General features: G+C 43.2%; 1 protein-coding gene across 2 annotated transcripts in view; it reads right to left on the bottom strand.

The window, feature by feature from the left end:
- Positions 1–5,322: 5,322 nt before the first annotated feature.
- Positions 5,323–12,804, bottom strand: part of tmem184c (transmembrane protein 184C) — a 33,930-nt gene continuing 26,448 nt past the window's right edge. For both annotated transcript variants that reach the window (XM_060926545.1, XM_060926546.1), the window contains 3 exons: positions 11,763–11,862; positions 11,499–11,670; positions 5,323–6,528 (listed from right to left, as the gene is read on the bottom strand). In XM_060926545.1, coding sequence (XP_060782528.1) covers positions 6,218–6,528; positions 11,499–11,670; positions 11,763–11,862 — 583 coding nt within the window. In that variant the 3' untranslated portion in view covers positions 5,323–6,217. The remainder of the gene's footprint in view (positions 6,529–11,498; positions 11,671–11,762; positions 11,863–12,804) is intronic.

Here is a 12,804-nt window from a genome sequence, read left to right as displayed (position 1 = left end):
AGTGTGATTCCAAGTGAAAATTGTCGCCAATTCGCGTATGCTATCGCAATTATGTCTCCAACTACTCGCAGGCTGTCGCAGCCCAGTGAGATACTGGCTTAAGTCATCTATCAGCCAAGACGTGCTTCCTGTCCAACATTTGCATATTTAATTTGTACAAAGCGAATGTCGCTAACAACTAAAGGAAGTCTAAAGCCTCCGGATAATCACAATCGCGCCTCATTGACTCGGTCACCAGAACGTCACGGACGTAATCGTTTTGATGGCAGGACAGAAGAACATCAAAACAGAACCGAAACGTGACCATGTGAGAGAGGACCGACCTCCACGCCAAATTATTTACGACGGGAAACTCAACAAAGGACTAAATTTTGTTCGCCGAGTCAAGATTGACCCAAAACATCGATCAGAACTGAATTCGCATGAGAAATCAGAGACGAGATACAATTCGAGTCAGAAGAAAGTGTGTATTAGTAAAAACAAACAAAAAAAAACCCACAAAACACAACGACCGAGTTTTGTGCAGAAGGTCGAGTTCGTTCAAATAAAACAATCAGAACTGAAATCCATTCAGACCTGACGGAGGGAGGAGACACGATTTAACTGGAGAAAAAAAAAATTGTCGACAAATCAACAAAAGGGGTGTTCACACGGCACATATTTGCATCGATGCTGCACCGATGTATTTTGTTGCGCTATATCTTACACCGGTGTAAATTTTGTGGAGCGTTCACACGTCACAAACCTGCTTACTAGAGAGAAGCGTGTTAGCACCGGTGCAGCCCCACTTGCGTTCACACGGCAGTTTTTGCGACCGTGCTATACGATAGTAGTAATGCGGAAATGAAATATGCGCATGCGTGAAAATGTACTTCCTTTTCCCGCTTGTCATGGCATCATCAAGCGCCGGGAAAACAACGTGGATGAAGACCCCAGTGTTGCCAGATACTGCGGACGTTTTCCAGCCCAAAATAGGTTCAAATCCACCAAAATGCACTTAAAACCGCCCAATCTGGCAACACTGGAAGACACGCAGTTCTGTTGTTGTTGATATTCGCCATTTTGGAAGCGCAAAATACCAGGATGCAAATTATGCAATGCCCGTATGTAACCAACTCTCCTCACGCGTAGCGAGTCTACCCCTGTAGCGTTCAGACGTCCCATTTTATATCGGTGCTGCCCCGCAAACTAGCATTTACTCCGGAGTAAATTTCTTAAACCACCTCCTGAACAGGGTTAGATTTGCACCGGTTTAAGCAGCTTTCAGGGGCGACACCGGTATAACTTTGTACCGTGTGAACGCTCTACCGGGGCAGCCCCGGCGCTACACCGGAGTAACAGTTGCCGTGTGAACACCCCTAAACAAATGACCTCAAAGGAAGATCGACCCGAAACATCAATTGGATAAGAACTGCGAGAGAAGATACAATTCTAACGAGAGGCCTGGAAAATTCAGCCTAATTATTAACTCGTTAGCAAAAAAAAAAATTGACAAAACAACGACCAAGTTATGTTCGGAGTGATGAATTCTTTCAAACAAAACGATCGGGTGGGTTTCCGAAGATCATCGTTAAATGGTCAAGCGAGCATCATAATGAACTCTCTCTCTCTTAGTTAAGATCCTCTTAGCATTAAGAAGCTTTTGGGAAATCTGTGAAGAATCGACAGTGGAGATACGATTTAACCGAATTGTGGATGACGGACGCCACGCCAATCCGTGGTAAAAACGCATCGGCCTTACAGCCAGATGAGCCAAGAACAAGATTTGTACAACGGTCATTAAATACAATATGGATTAGTTGTTTTTAATTAAACGCAAGGTTTATTAACATCCAAAATCACTTGACACTTAACTCCGCCTTTATGCTATAGGCCACGCCCCTTACTAAAGCTTGTGGTTCATCTTTGAGACTGTTTTTCTCTGCATGATGTCCTTTTGTACAATTTTTCTTCCGCGTCACATCTTGGTGCGATTCGAGTGTTAATCTGGAGGCTACGAGCTTTCTTTCCCCGCGGAGGTGCCGACGCTGCGAACAAGAAAATTCAAATTTCACGCAAGCAAGCAAGCTAAAAATGACCAGGATTTTACCACCTGAGCACGTCACTTTTCAGACGTAAAATGAAATTTTTTTTTTTTTTAAAGTACCTCTTGTATTACTATAGTGCAAAGACAAAATGTGTAAATGCTCCAGATAAACTATAAATATTTGCACCCCTGTTTAAATGTTGGCTCCATTCGCTTCGTAGCAAAAGACACGTCTTGGCTAATCCAGCTAAATTTGAGGTAAAAGAAACCTTTTAACTTTATCGCTGTATGAATATTTCATGTGTAAATTGCTTCATTTAAAATAATTTTAAAAAAAATGCAAAGAATATTTAAGTTATTCCACGAAATCGAGTCGGAAATGAGCTAACAGCCGATGAGGCGCGTAGCACCGAGTTGTCTATCAGCCATGTAGGACGAGATTCAGTGGAATAACTTTTTTTTTTTTTCTATCCACATTCACTGGATTTTGAGAAATGGAGCATTTTTATTTTTTGCAAATTCAATAAATAGAAACTTTACTACTACTTGGTCGAGTCTCCTCGGGAATGACTGGCGATGGCGTGCCGGGATGGCCTGTGACCCATAACAGTTCGGATTTCATCTGCTGAAGTGAGAGTAGTGTCACGCACTGTCTGCCCCAGGAAACCTGACCATGGCGTGGTTCCTACAGAACCAAGTCGTGAGCTGCCTCGTCTCTGCGGCGGACACAGCGCCTCGCCAAACGCGACCATCTTGATCTTATCTTTAAAGGAACAGTCCACCGTACTTCCATAATGAAATATGCTCTTATCTGAATTGAGACGAGCTGCTCCGTACCTCTCCGAGCTTTGCGCGACCTCCCAGTCAGTCAGACGCAGTCAGACGCGCTGTCACTCCTGTTAGCAATGTAGCTAGGCTCAGCATGGCCAATGGTATTTTTTGGGGCTGTAGTTAGATGCAACCAAACTCTTCCGCGTTTTTCCTGTTTACATAGGTTTATATGACCAGTGATATGAAACAAGTTCAGTTAAAAAAATTGAAATGTAGCGATTTTCTGGAAAGTCCGCACTATAATGACAGGCGTACTAACACCTTCTGCGCGCTTCGGCAGCGCATTGATATCTGAGCTCCGTATCAATGTGCTGCCGAAGCGCGCAGAAGGTGTTAGTACGCCTGTCATTATAGTGCGGACTTTCCATAGCATAGAAAATCGCCACGTTTCAATTTGTGTAACTGAACTTGTTTCATGTCACTGGTCATATAAACCTATGTAAACAGGAAAAACGCAGAAGAGTTTGGTCGCATCTAACTACAGCCCCAAAAAATACCGTTGGCCATGCTGAGCCTAGCTACATTGCTAACAGGAGTGACAGCGCGTCTGACTGACTGGGAGGTTGCGCAAAGCTCGGATAGGTACGGAGCAGCTCGTCTCAATTCAGATAAGAGCATATTTCATTATGGAAGTACGGTGGACTGTTCCTTTAAAAGAGAGAGGAGGTAAATCTCCACACAGCGCTTCATTTAGAATTGACGTTGTGGACTTCTCGGAGCATGCGTGTGGAGCAACAGTTCAGTCTCGATTCCTCCTGGACCATCAGTTTCCAGGCCTTACATCCGTAGGTGAGAACAGATTCCACCAAAGATGCGCTTTTTTAACCCGATTGCCAGATGTTCTTCAACTTATGGAGTGCGCAATATTCAACACCAATAATGAACCGGTGCACGAGCCCAAGTACTTGAAATCATCCTTAACTGAAATCTCCTCACCATCGAGAGAAGTCAGCTTGACCGCGCCAGAGATGTTCAGCGGTACTACCTTGGTCTTTTTTGCGTTCAAGGCCAGCCCGAGCTTTCTGCATTGCATCTCTACACCACCGAGCAGCGTTCGAGCCTGGCTCGCCGAGCCACTCAACACTGCAATATCATCCATGAAGTCGAGGTCCGTTATTAGGACCGGGCCCACTCGCCGGCTCCTCTTGGGCGTATGGTAAACCCTAGTTCTTCTTCGTGACCCTTTATTGCCTTTCGCAAAGAATAATCGAGTGCGATCACGAACAGATACGGGGTTAAGGTGTCGCTTTGATGTCGCCGCGTACGTATCGCTTATCGACTGCACCATTTTAACAGGAATACCGTAGGCCAAGAGGATCTTCATGAGCTTGCTTCTGTGAATGGAATCGAAGGCTTTTCTACAGTCCACGAACGTTAAACGGCCGGCAGGTTTTTCTTCTTCGCGCCCTCGATGAGCCGTCTTAGTGCCAGGACTTGTGCAGTTGTCGATTTTCACTCTCTGAACCCATTCTGGTCGAGTCTCAAAAGAGGGTCCGGGAGTGGTCTTATTCGCTTCAAAATCATCCTGTTGGACACTTTCACAACCAAACTAAATAATAAAAAAAAAAAAAAAACCCTAAATTCCCCTTTAAACTGTTTGTACAAAACGTCCGACAGAATCATTTCCGCTGAGAATATAATCAAACCGGCTAAGTGACCGGAGCAATTTGTGAAAAATGCTGCTATAATAATAATAATAATAATAATAATCATAAAAATTCCTGGGGTGGCACGGTGGTGTAGTGGTTAGTGCTGTCGCCTCACAGCAAGAAGGTCCGGGTTCGAGCCCCGTGGGCGGCGAGGGCTAGTCTGGTTAACACCAGACCATATCACAAGTGAAATATGGTCTGGAATCCGCCTATTGAATTTCTCGCAGGGGAGGTGTGGTTTACGATTGTCAACGGCCGTTTATTGGACGTTGCGAATGTCTATCATTTGGCGTATACGTAGCCCATGGCCAATCATGGCGGTTGTACCCAGTGACGTAGTTAGAGCGACGAAGAAGAGAAGGAAAAACAAAAATAGGAAAACAATGGCACCGAACAATTACTGCCGTTTGTGCAAGACAAATATGAGAGAAGCTGGTTTGTTTAGTTTGGTTCGTATCGCTCGCCGCCATGTTAAATGTGATCCGTAAACAGTCCCAAATAAACTACATGCTTCCGTTTGTCGAGTAGTACGCGTCACCGTCTTTCCACCCCTCCCCACTCTCTGATTGGCTCCCTAACTCAGGCGAGCCTTTAGACCATAGTTTCCATGCTGTCTTTTCAGATCGGAACGATTGTGCAAAGCAGCATGGGATTTCCCAGGCTAGGCGAGGGCCTTTCTGTGTGGAGTTTGCATGTTCTCCCCGTGTCCGCGTGGGTTTCCTCCGGGTGCTCCGGTTTCCCCCACAGTCCAAAGACATGCAGGTTAGGTTAACTGGTGACTCTAAATTGAGCGTAGGTGTGAATGTGAGTGTGAATGGTTGTCTGTGTCTATGTGTCAGCCCTGTGATGACCTGGCGACTTGTCCAGGGTGTACCCCGCCTTTCGCCTGTAGTCAGCTGGGATAGGCTCCAGCTTGCCTGCGACCCTGTAGAACAGGATAAAGCAGCTAGAGATAATGAGATGAGATGAAAAAATTCCTGCAAAAAATAAAAAAAACTCACCTAACTTTTTTTTTTTTTGGGGGGGGGGTTGTTTTTGATTGGCTTTTATTTCATCCTCGGTTGGTTCAGCAACATGCTCCGCCATCCCCCCCCCCACTCACGGTATACGAGCTGATATCCTAGTAGTAACAGAGTAGCCAATCAGAGCGCACGATTGCTCATATCCAGTGAATGTAGACAGAATATCTGTCAAGTATTTAAAAAGGAAAAAAAAAAAAGCATGACAGGAAGTGATGCATCATGTTTGCTCAGAGGCCGAGTAGGGGAAAAAAAAAAGCTTCATGCATTGAGTATATTGTGCACTTCTTCATAAAAGTTATTTGCACAAGCTTTTTCTCAGACTTGGAAAAAAAAAGGACTTTGGCACTGTGTGTGAGATCAGCAAACACTGATTACATCAAGAGTTTTCTGTTCACAGATTAACTGCGACCTTAACACTAATGCCACAAGGACGCAGGGTGACCAACATTAAACGTGCAGTTCTGCAGAGGAACGAACGGCTGAATAGTGTTAAAAATCTTTCATAATTTACAATAAAATTCAGTCATTCGTCTTAAAAGAACGGACTTTGTTTATCATGAGGTGTTTGGGCAATAGAAATGAAGACTTTTTTTTTTTAAATGAATAAAAATCCCCTGTGTGCCTTTTTTAAACCTGCTGTTCCCGGTGAATTAGTTTTTGGGAATTGAACTGAGCAGCGTTCGTGCACGTTAAGTAATCTGAGCGTCGTGTGTGTGCGACTGGGTTTTGGGATCCCCGGACAGGACGGTGGGAATGATGTCATCCACGTCGTCGACGTCTCCCTCCCAGGGTGTGGAGCAGAGTTCGGCGGGAGCCGAGCGGGAGTGAGGGGGGCGGGTGTGTCCGAGACCCTTATAGTGTCCTGACGGAGACGGAGGAGTTGAGGACACTTCGGCGACGGCGGCGTCCTGGGAGCTGGAGGACAGCAGCCCTCTGTGTTCATCGTGCTCCGCGTCACGGGCAAAGTAGCTCTTCCTGGGGCGGCCCATAACCGTTCGGCCTGCGGGGAAACAACCGGATACACCAGGAGATTAAAAACGGAAATGGAATAGAAATTCAGTTAGATACATCGTTTCTTGTTTCATTCACTTCCTCGGTTGCTGTTGACTATGGCTTTTGTTACGACTGGATCCTTCCTTGGACTATCCATCCATTCGCCAACATGTGCCTATAAATGTTTACACACTTATCCCTCCATTCATCCACCAACCTGTTCCATCTATCCCGTTTCTATCAGTAACGAAGTACATTTAAGCCAGTATCTCACCGGGCAGACAAATCGCAAAAGTTATTCACGAGAGAGAGTTTCTAAAGTGTCTTGAAACATTCGCGGGGCTTCTCAGTTTCCTCGCACAAGTCGCAAAGTGTCGCTCCTTTGTCGCTGAAATTTTGAACATGTTCAAAAAATTCGCGCGGCACAGTTTCTCTCAAAATAGCCGCAAATGTGTCGCAAAGCTGTCACGAGCCCTTCGAGTCAGTTTCCGTGAGACAGGAAGCGTGAGTGTATCTCACTGGGCTGCGACTAGTTGAAGACACAATTGCGATAAAATATGCGAATATCAATTCAGTGCGATTCCAAGTGAAAATTGTCACTAATTTGCATATTTTATCGCAATTGTTGCGTCTCCAACTAGTTGCAGCCCAGTAAGATACTACCCCACTTGAGTACCGTACTTAAGTACCCTTTTTTTTTTCTTTTCTAAAACGCGATTGTTTTTTTCACAGGTGACACTGAGACAGCCGATCAGTAATCACTCGGGTCACATGGATAAAATCAAGCTCAATGATGTCTCAGCAGCGTTATTTAACACAATCAGTTGATGGCAGAACGGAAGGAGGCGGTTCTTCTGGAGAACGCACGCACTCATGGCCCATGAACCCATGTTTCAGTTTTCTGAAAGGGTTAAAGATTTGTTTCGTTTTAAACGTTTGCTTTGTTTGCCAAAAACGAACCACATCACGGCCTACAAAAACTCGCCGTCCGACCTGCGAGAGCATATTGAGGGATATAAATGTTTTATTCCAAGAGAAAGCTTGCAATGAAGTTGTCTGTGCTTTTAGAGCTAGCGATAACGTTGCAAACGTAGCTACGCAGTCTGGTTAGTCAAACGACTTTCTATGGATTTGCCCGCCAAGTTGTCGTAGCCTTGTCCACGGCTAACGTTTACACATAGCTAGTCAGCATGTAAAAACGGAGTTACGCTAATGTGAATAACGTTAATCTTGCCAAATGAACAAAATACTTTTTTCCATAACTTTTCCAGGGCCTGGAAATTTAATTTTAAAATTCCAAAACTTTTCCAGGTTTTTCATGACCGTACGAACCCTGTTAAAATAATGATCATCTGCACTGAAAATGTTGTAGTCGTACCTAGTGGCATACCTGAAGAGGTTCGCATTCATCGATAACTTTAAAACACATTAAAAAAAAAAAAAGCAGCATTCTAATATCAAACAGCACTGTAAACAGTATTTTGTCATATTGTAAGAATGGAAACTTTCAGAGGGGATGTACAGGGGGGTTAGCAAGGTTCAATTTAATAAAATTTGACATTTTCCCCACATAGATGGACCATCTCCATATTTCTACAGGGTTTCCCCAGGTTTGACCACCATAAATTTAAGACCACTTAAATGAGAATTAAGACCTACATCGCACCCATTATGCCAGACCTGGGCATTTTACGGCCCGCGGGCCGCATCCGGCCCTTTGGTTCATTCTGACCGGCCCGCGTAAGGTTACCGTATTTTCTGGACTATAAGCCGCTACTTTTTTCCTAGGTTTTGAACCATGCGGCTTATACAAAGATGCGGCTATTCTGTGGATTTTTCTTCCACCGCTAGGGGCGCTCTAACCGGAAGTAGAATCAAAAATAAGATAGATGAAAAATCAATGCAAAGAAGAATTAGCAGATCTTTAGCAGATAGAACACGCACGACAAATTACTAACTGGTAATTATTTTCAAATCCAGCGAAGATGATTAAAGTGACTTGTGGTTTCAAACACAGGAGAAATGAAGGTAAATAAATACCGGTTATTTTCTCTTGGTTCTGTTCCGTTTTAATCAGCAAAGTTGCTGCCGTGTTAAAAGGCACTGTTCGGAAAGAATCTGTTCGGGTACATACATGTACATTTACAGTACAAAATCGTTCTGTACATGCAGTAAATATCTAATTTTTCAACATAGATATCTGCGGCTTATAGCCCGGTGCGGCTTGTATATATATATATATATATTTTTTTTTTAAATAGAGCGGATGCGGCTTATATACAGGTGCGCTCTATAGTCCAGAAAATACGGTAATTAGGAATTACAAAATAAACGTATTTTCTAATTTTACCTCATGCATGGACTGAATGTGCATTGCTTTTATTTTGAAATTGTGTTCAACAAAAACGCAATGCGTGCGACATGAACATGACATGAAATCCCACGAAACCTAATCCCGCGATAACTACTTCCGTAATTTGTCCAGACCAACCACAAACTTGTACGTCATCATTCAAACGGTCCAGCCAATCACATAGTGTGACGTCACCAGCAGGCGCCGGAGCCCGAGCTGATCTCCGGCGAAAAACACCAAATGAGGTGATTAAACCATAGATTTACAAATCTATGGATTAAACTACAAATGTGGGCATCATTATTATAATATGATGTATCTTGCTTGATATTTGGAGTAGAAAGACAATATTGTGATGTCTTTATTGTGTTTTGGGGTGAATGTGACTGAAAAAAAAATGGTACAAACGTTCACATTTTGTTAACCATTGTTTTGGGAAATTTGATTGAATAAATGACGTTTTTTGTAAGGCGACCTCGTTTTTTCCCCCATACTCTTACCAGTCTTAGCAGCTTGTAAAAACAATGTTATTTATTGCTTTATATAAAGAAATACAATTAATATTATGCAGAATTTAGTTCAGTCTTTTGGTCCGGCCCTCCACTAAATTTTCTGTTTCTCATGTGGCCCCATGGAAAAAATAATTGCCCACCCCTGCATTATGCGGTCGTAGAACACCAGATCAAACTCCCAATAATGACAAATGTTTCAAGTAAAAATACTTTTATTATAAAAGTTATATACTTAAGTCATTATGTGCATTGCTTGTCAAATCTTCACATTCAAGACAAGCAAGACCGAATTTTGTTATGCAAGACGTTTTGTTTTTTCCACAGCAGAATGTTGTAGTGACTTCCGAGTCTGGGACCATAGCCTTAAAGAGTTCGCTTATGCCAGGGGTGGGCAATTATTTTTTCCATGGGGCCACATGAGAAACAGAAAATTTTGTGGAGGGCCGGACCAAAAGGCTGAACTAAATTCTGCATAATATTAATTGTATTTCTTTATATAAAGCAATAAATAATTGTTTTTACAAGCTGCTAAGACTGGTAAGAGTATGGGGGGAAAAAACGAGGTCGCCTTACAAAAAATGTCATTTATTCAATCAAATTTCCCAAAACAATGGTTAACAAAATGTGAACGTTTGTACCTTTTTTTTCAGTCACATTCATCCCAAAACACAATAAAGACATCACAATATTGTCTTTCTACTCCAAATATCAAGCAAGATACATCGTATTATAATAATGATGCCCACATTTGTAGTCTAATCACCTCATTTGGTGCTTTTCGCTGGAGATCGGCTCCGGCGCCTGCTGGTGACGTCACACTATGTGATTGGCTGGACTGTTTGAAGGATGACGCACAAGTTTGTGGTTGGTCTGGACAAATTATGGAAGTAGTTATCGTGGGATTAGGCTTCGTGGGATTTCATGTCATACGCATTGCGTTTTTGTTGAACACAATTTCAAAATAAAAGCAATGCACATTCAGTCCATGCATAAGGCAAAATTAGAAAATACGTTTATTTTGTAATTTCTAATTAACCTTACATGGGACGGTCAGAATGAACCAAAGGGCCGGATGCGGCCCGCGGGCCGTAAAATGCCCAGGTCTAGTCTACATGGTGTAGAACCCCAAGCTGAAGTTTGGTACCAAGTGGCTAGGATTTTGTGGTTGCTGAGAAAAAAAGGTGTTTCGGACAGAGGTAAACCAGTATTACTCCCCCTCGGAGCGGGGGGTATAATAAATCTATAAAAAATGATGGAGAAATAGGGAAATAATCAAAAGAAAAAAAGCATAGGCTGAGATTCGTTTGTTTAAAATGTCGCTACGTAGCATTGCAGTCACAATTAAAGATCGTAGGTAAAGAATAAAATGCTTGGGCGTGTGCTGGTTTAGGAAAATAAATCAGCAATGACATGGTGCGCTGAAACGGAGTTACGGTACTATTCATGCCTTGAAATTACATTATATGGCACGAGCTACTTCCGGTAAAATCGTGCGCCCTGATTGGTTCCTTGGCGAACAGTATTTTCCCGTAAATGCCTGTGGGCGATTACGGACTTTCTTTCCAAGGCGCCGGCTTTCAATGTTACAAAAAAAAGAATTGGAAATGAAACAAGAGTCAGCGAGTTATTTAAGAAATGAGCAATGAAGAGCATTCAGAAACCGCGAGCCGTTTGAGGCAAATCTCGAAATTAATCTAAATTGGAATGATACGGCGATCTAGCCGCTGTGTAAACAGTTTTCAAAATGGCGGCGCGGATACTTGACGACGTTTGAAGCCTCACACGAGTCTCGTGAAGATCGCGCGGATAAGCGACGCCTGCCGTGGACCAAACGAACTACATTCAACACGGCTAAAACCAAAAAGGACGATAAGTATAATATTTAATTACAATTAGTTGCCAATACAAGTCACGATATAAGGTTACTAAAACCGAAAACGTAATCGAATAACACATTAATTAAGAAATAAAGCAGGATTAAAAATGACTTCAGTTCTCCTTTTAATATAAACTTGATTTAAAAAAAAAAAAAATCTCTGAGCTGCTGTTATAGAAAATAAAACACCCCCCTCTGTAGTACGAGACGCTTAACGAAGCGTATCGATGACTCACCGACATTGCGCACTTGCTCAGAGATGTCGGCCCGGATGTCTGACACGTCCCACATGGCCAAAAAGGAGTCGAAGCAGGAGCCTTCCTCTGCTTCCTGAATGTACGGCTTGTAGGTGAAGCTGAAGTGATGAGCGATGGCTGCCAAAAACATCTCCACACAGATGATGAAATCCTGTAACAGAACCACAGCACAACCAGGTTTATTTGAGTAGATGAGAGAGAGAGAGAGAGAGAGAGAGACTTGGAAGGGAACTCCTCATGTACCTGCAGTCCGGTGGCCACGGCCTCCACGCTGTCCCAGTCCCAGGTGTGAGACTCTGAAATCACTCCGATCTTCACAAGCAACGCAATGAGCACCGCCTGCCTGTGTGTGTGAACATGCAAAGTGACAATGTACAGTGGATATAAAAAGTATACACACCCCGTTAAAATGATCGGTTTTTCTGATGTAAAAAAAAAACACGAGACCACGATAAATAATTTCAAAACTTTTCCCACCTTTAATGTGACCTATAACCTGTACAATTCAACTGAAAAACAAGCAAATCTGTTCGGGGGAACAACATAAAAAATAAAAGTACAATAAGCTGGTTGCGTAAACTAATACTTTGTTGAAGCACCTTTTGATTTAATTACAGCATTCGGTCTTTTTGGGTCGGAGTCTATCAGCCTGCCACATCTAGACTTGGCAATATTTGCCCACTCTTCCTTGCAAAAGCGCTCCGAATCTGTCAGATTGCGAGGGCGTCTCTTGTGCACAGCCCTCTTCAGGTCACCCCACAAATTTTCAATTGGATTTAGGTCTGGGCTCTGGCTGGGCCGTTCCAAAACTTTTTGGGGGCCATTGTTGTGCTGAAAGCTGAAATTCCTCTTCATCTTCAGCTTTCTAACAGACACCTGAAGGTTTTGGGCCAAAATTGACTGGTATTTAGAACTGTTGATAATTCCCTCCACCTTGACTAAAGCCCCTGTTCCAGCTGAAGAAAAACAACCCCAAAACATGATGCTGCCACCACCATGCTTCACCGTGGGGATGGGGTTCTTTTGGTGCCGTTTTTGTACCAAATATACCTTTTGGAATCGTGGCCAAAAAGTTCAACCTTGGTTTCATCCGACCAGAACACATTTTCCCACATGCTTTTGGGAGGGTTGATGGATTTTTCTTGCAAAATTTAGCCGGGCCTGGATGTTTCTCTTTGACCCTACCTCATAGTCCAGACATATGGAGAATACGGGAGGGAGATTGTCACATGTAGTGCACAACCAGTACTTGCCAGAAATTCCTGCAGCTCCTTCAGTGTTGCTG

The sequence above is a fragment of the Neoarius graeffei genome, chromosome 7 (genome assembly GCF_027579695.1).
Source record: "Neoarius graeffei isolate fNeoGra1 chromosome 7, fNeoGra1.pri, whole genome shotgun sequence".
NCBI lineage: Eukaryota > Metazoa > Chordata > Actinopteri > Siluriformes > Ariidae > Neoarius > Neoarius graeffei.
The sequence above is the reverse complement of the archived record's forward strand: the minus strand, read 5'-3'. Positions and strand labels throughout refer to the sequence as shown.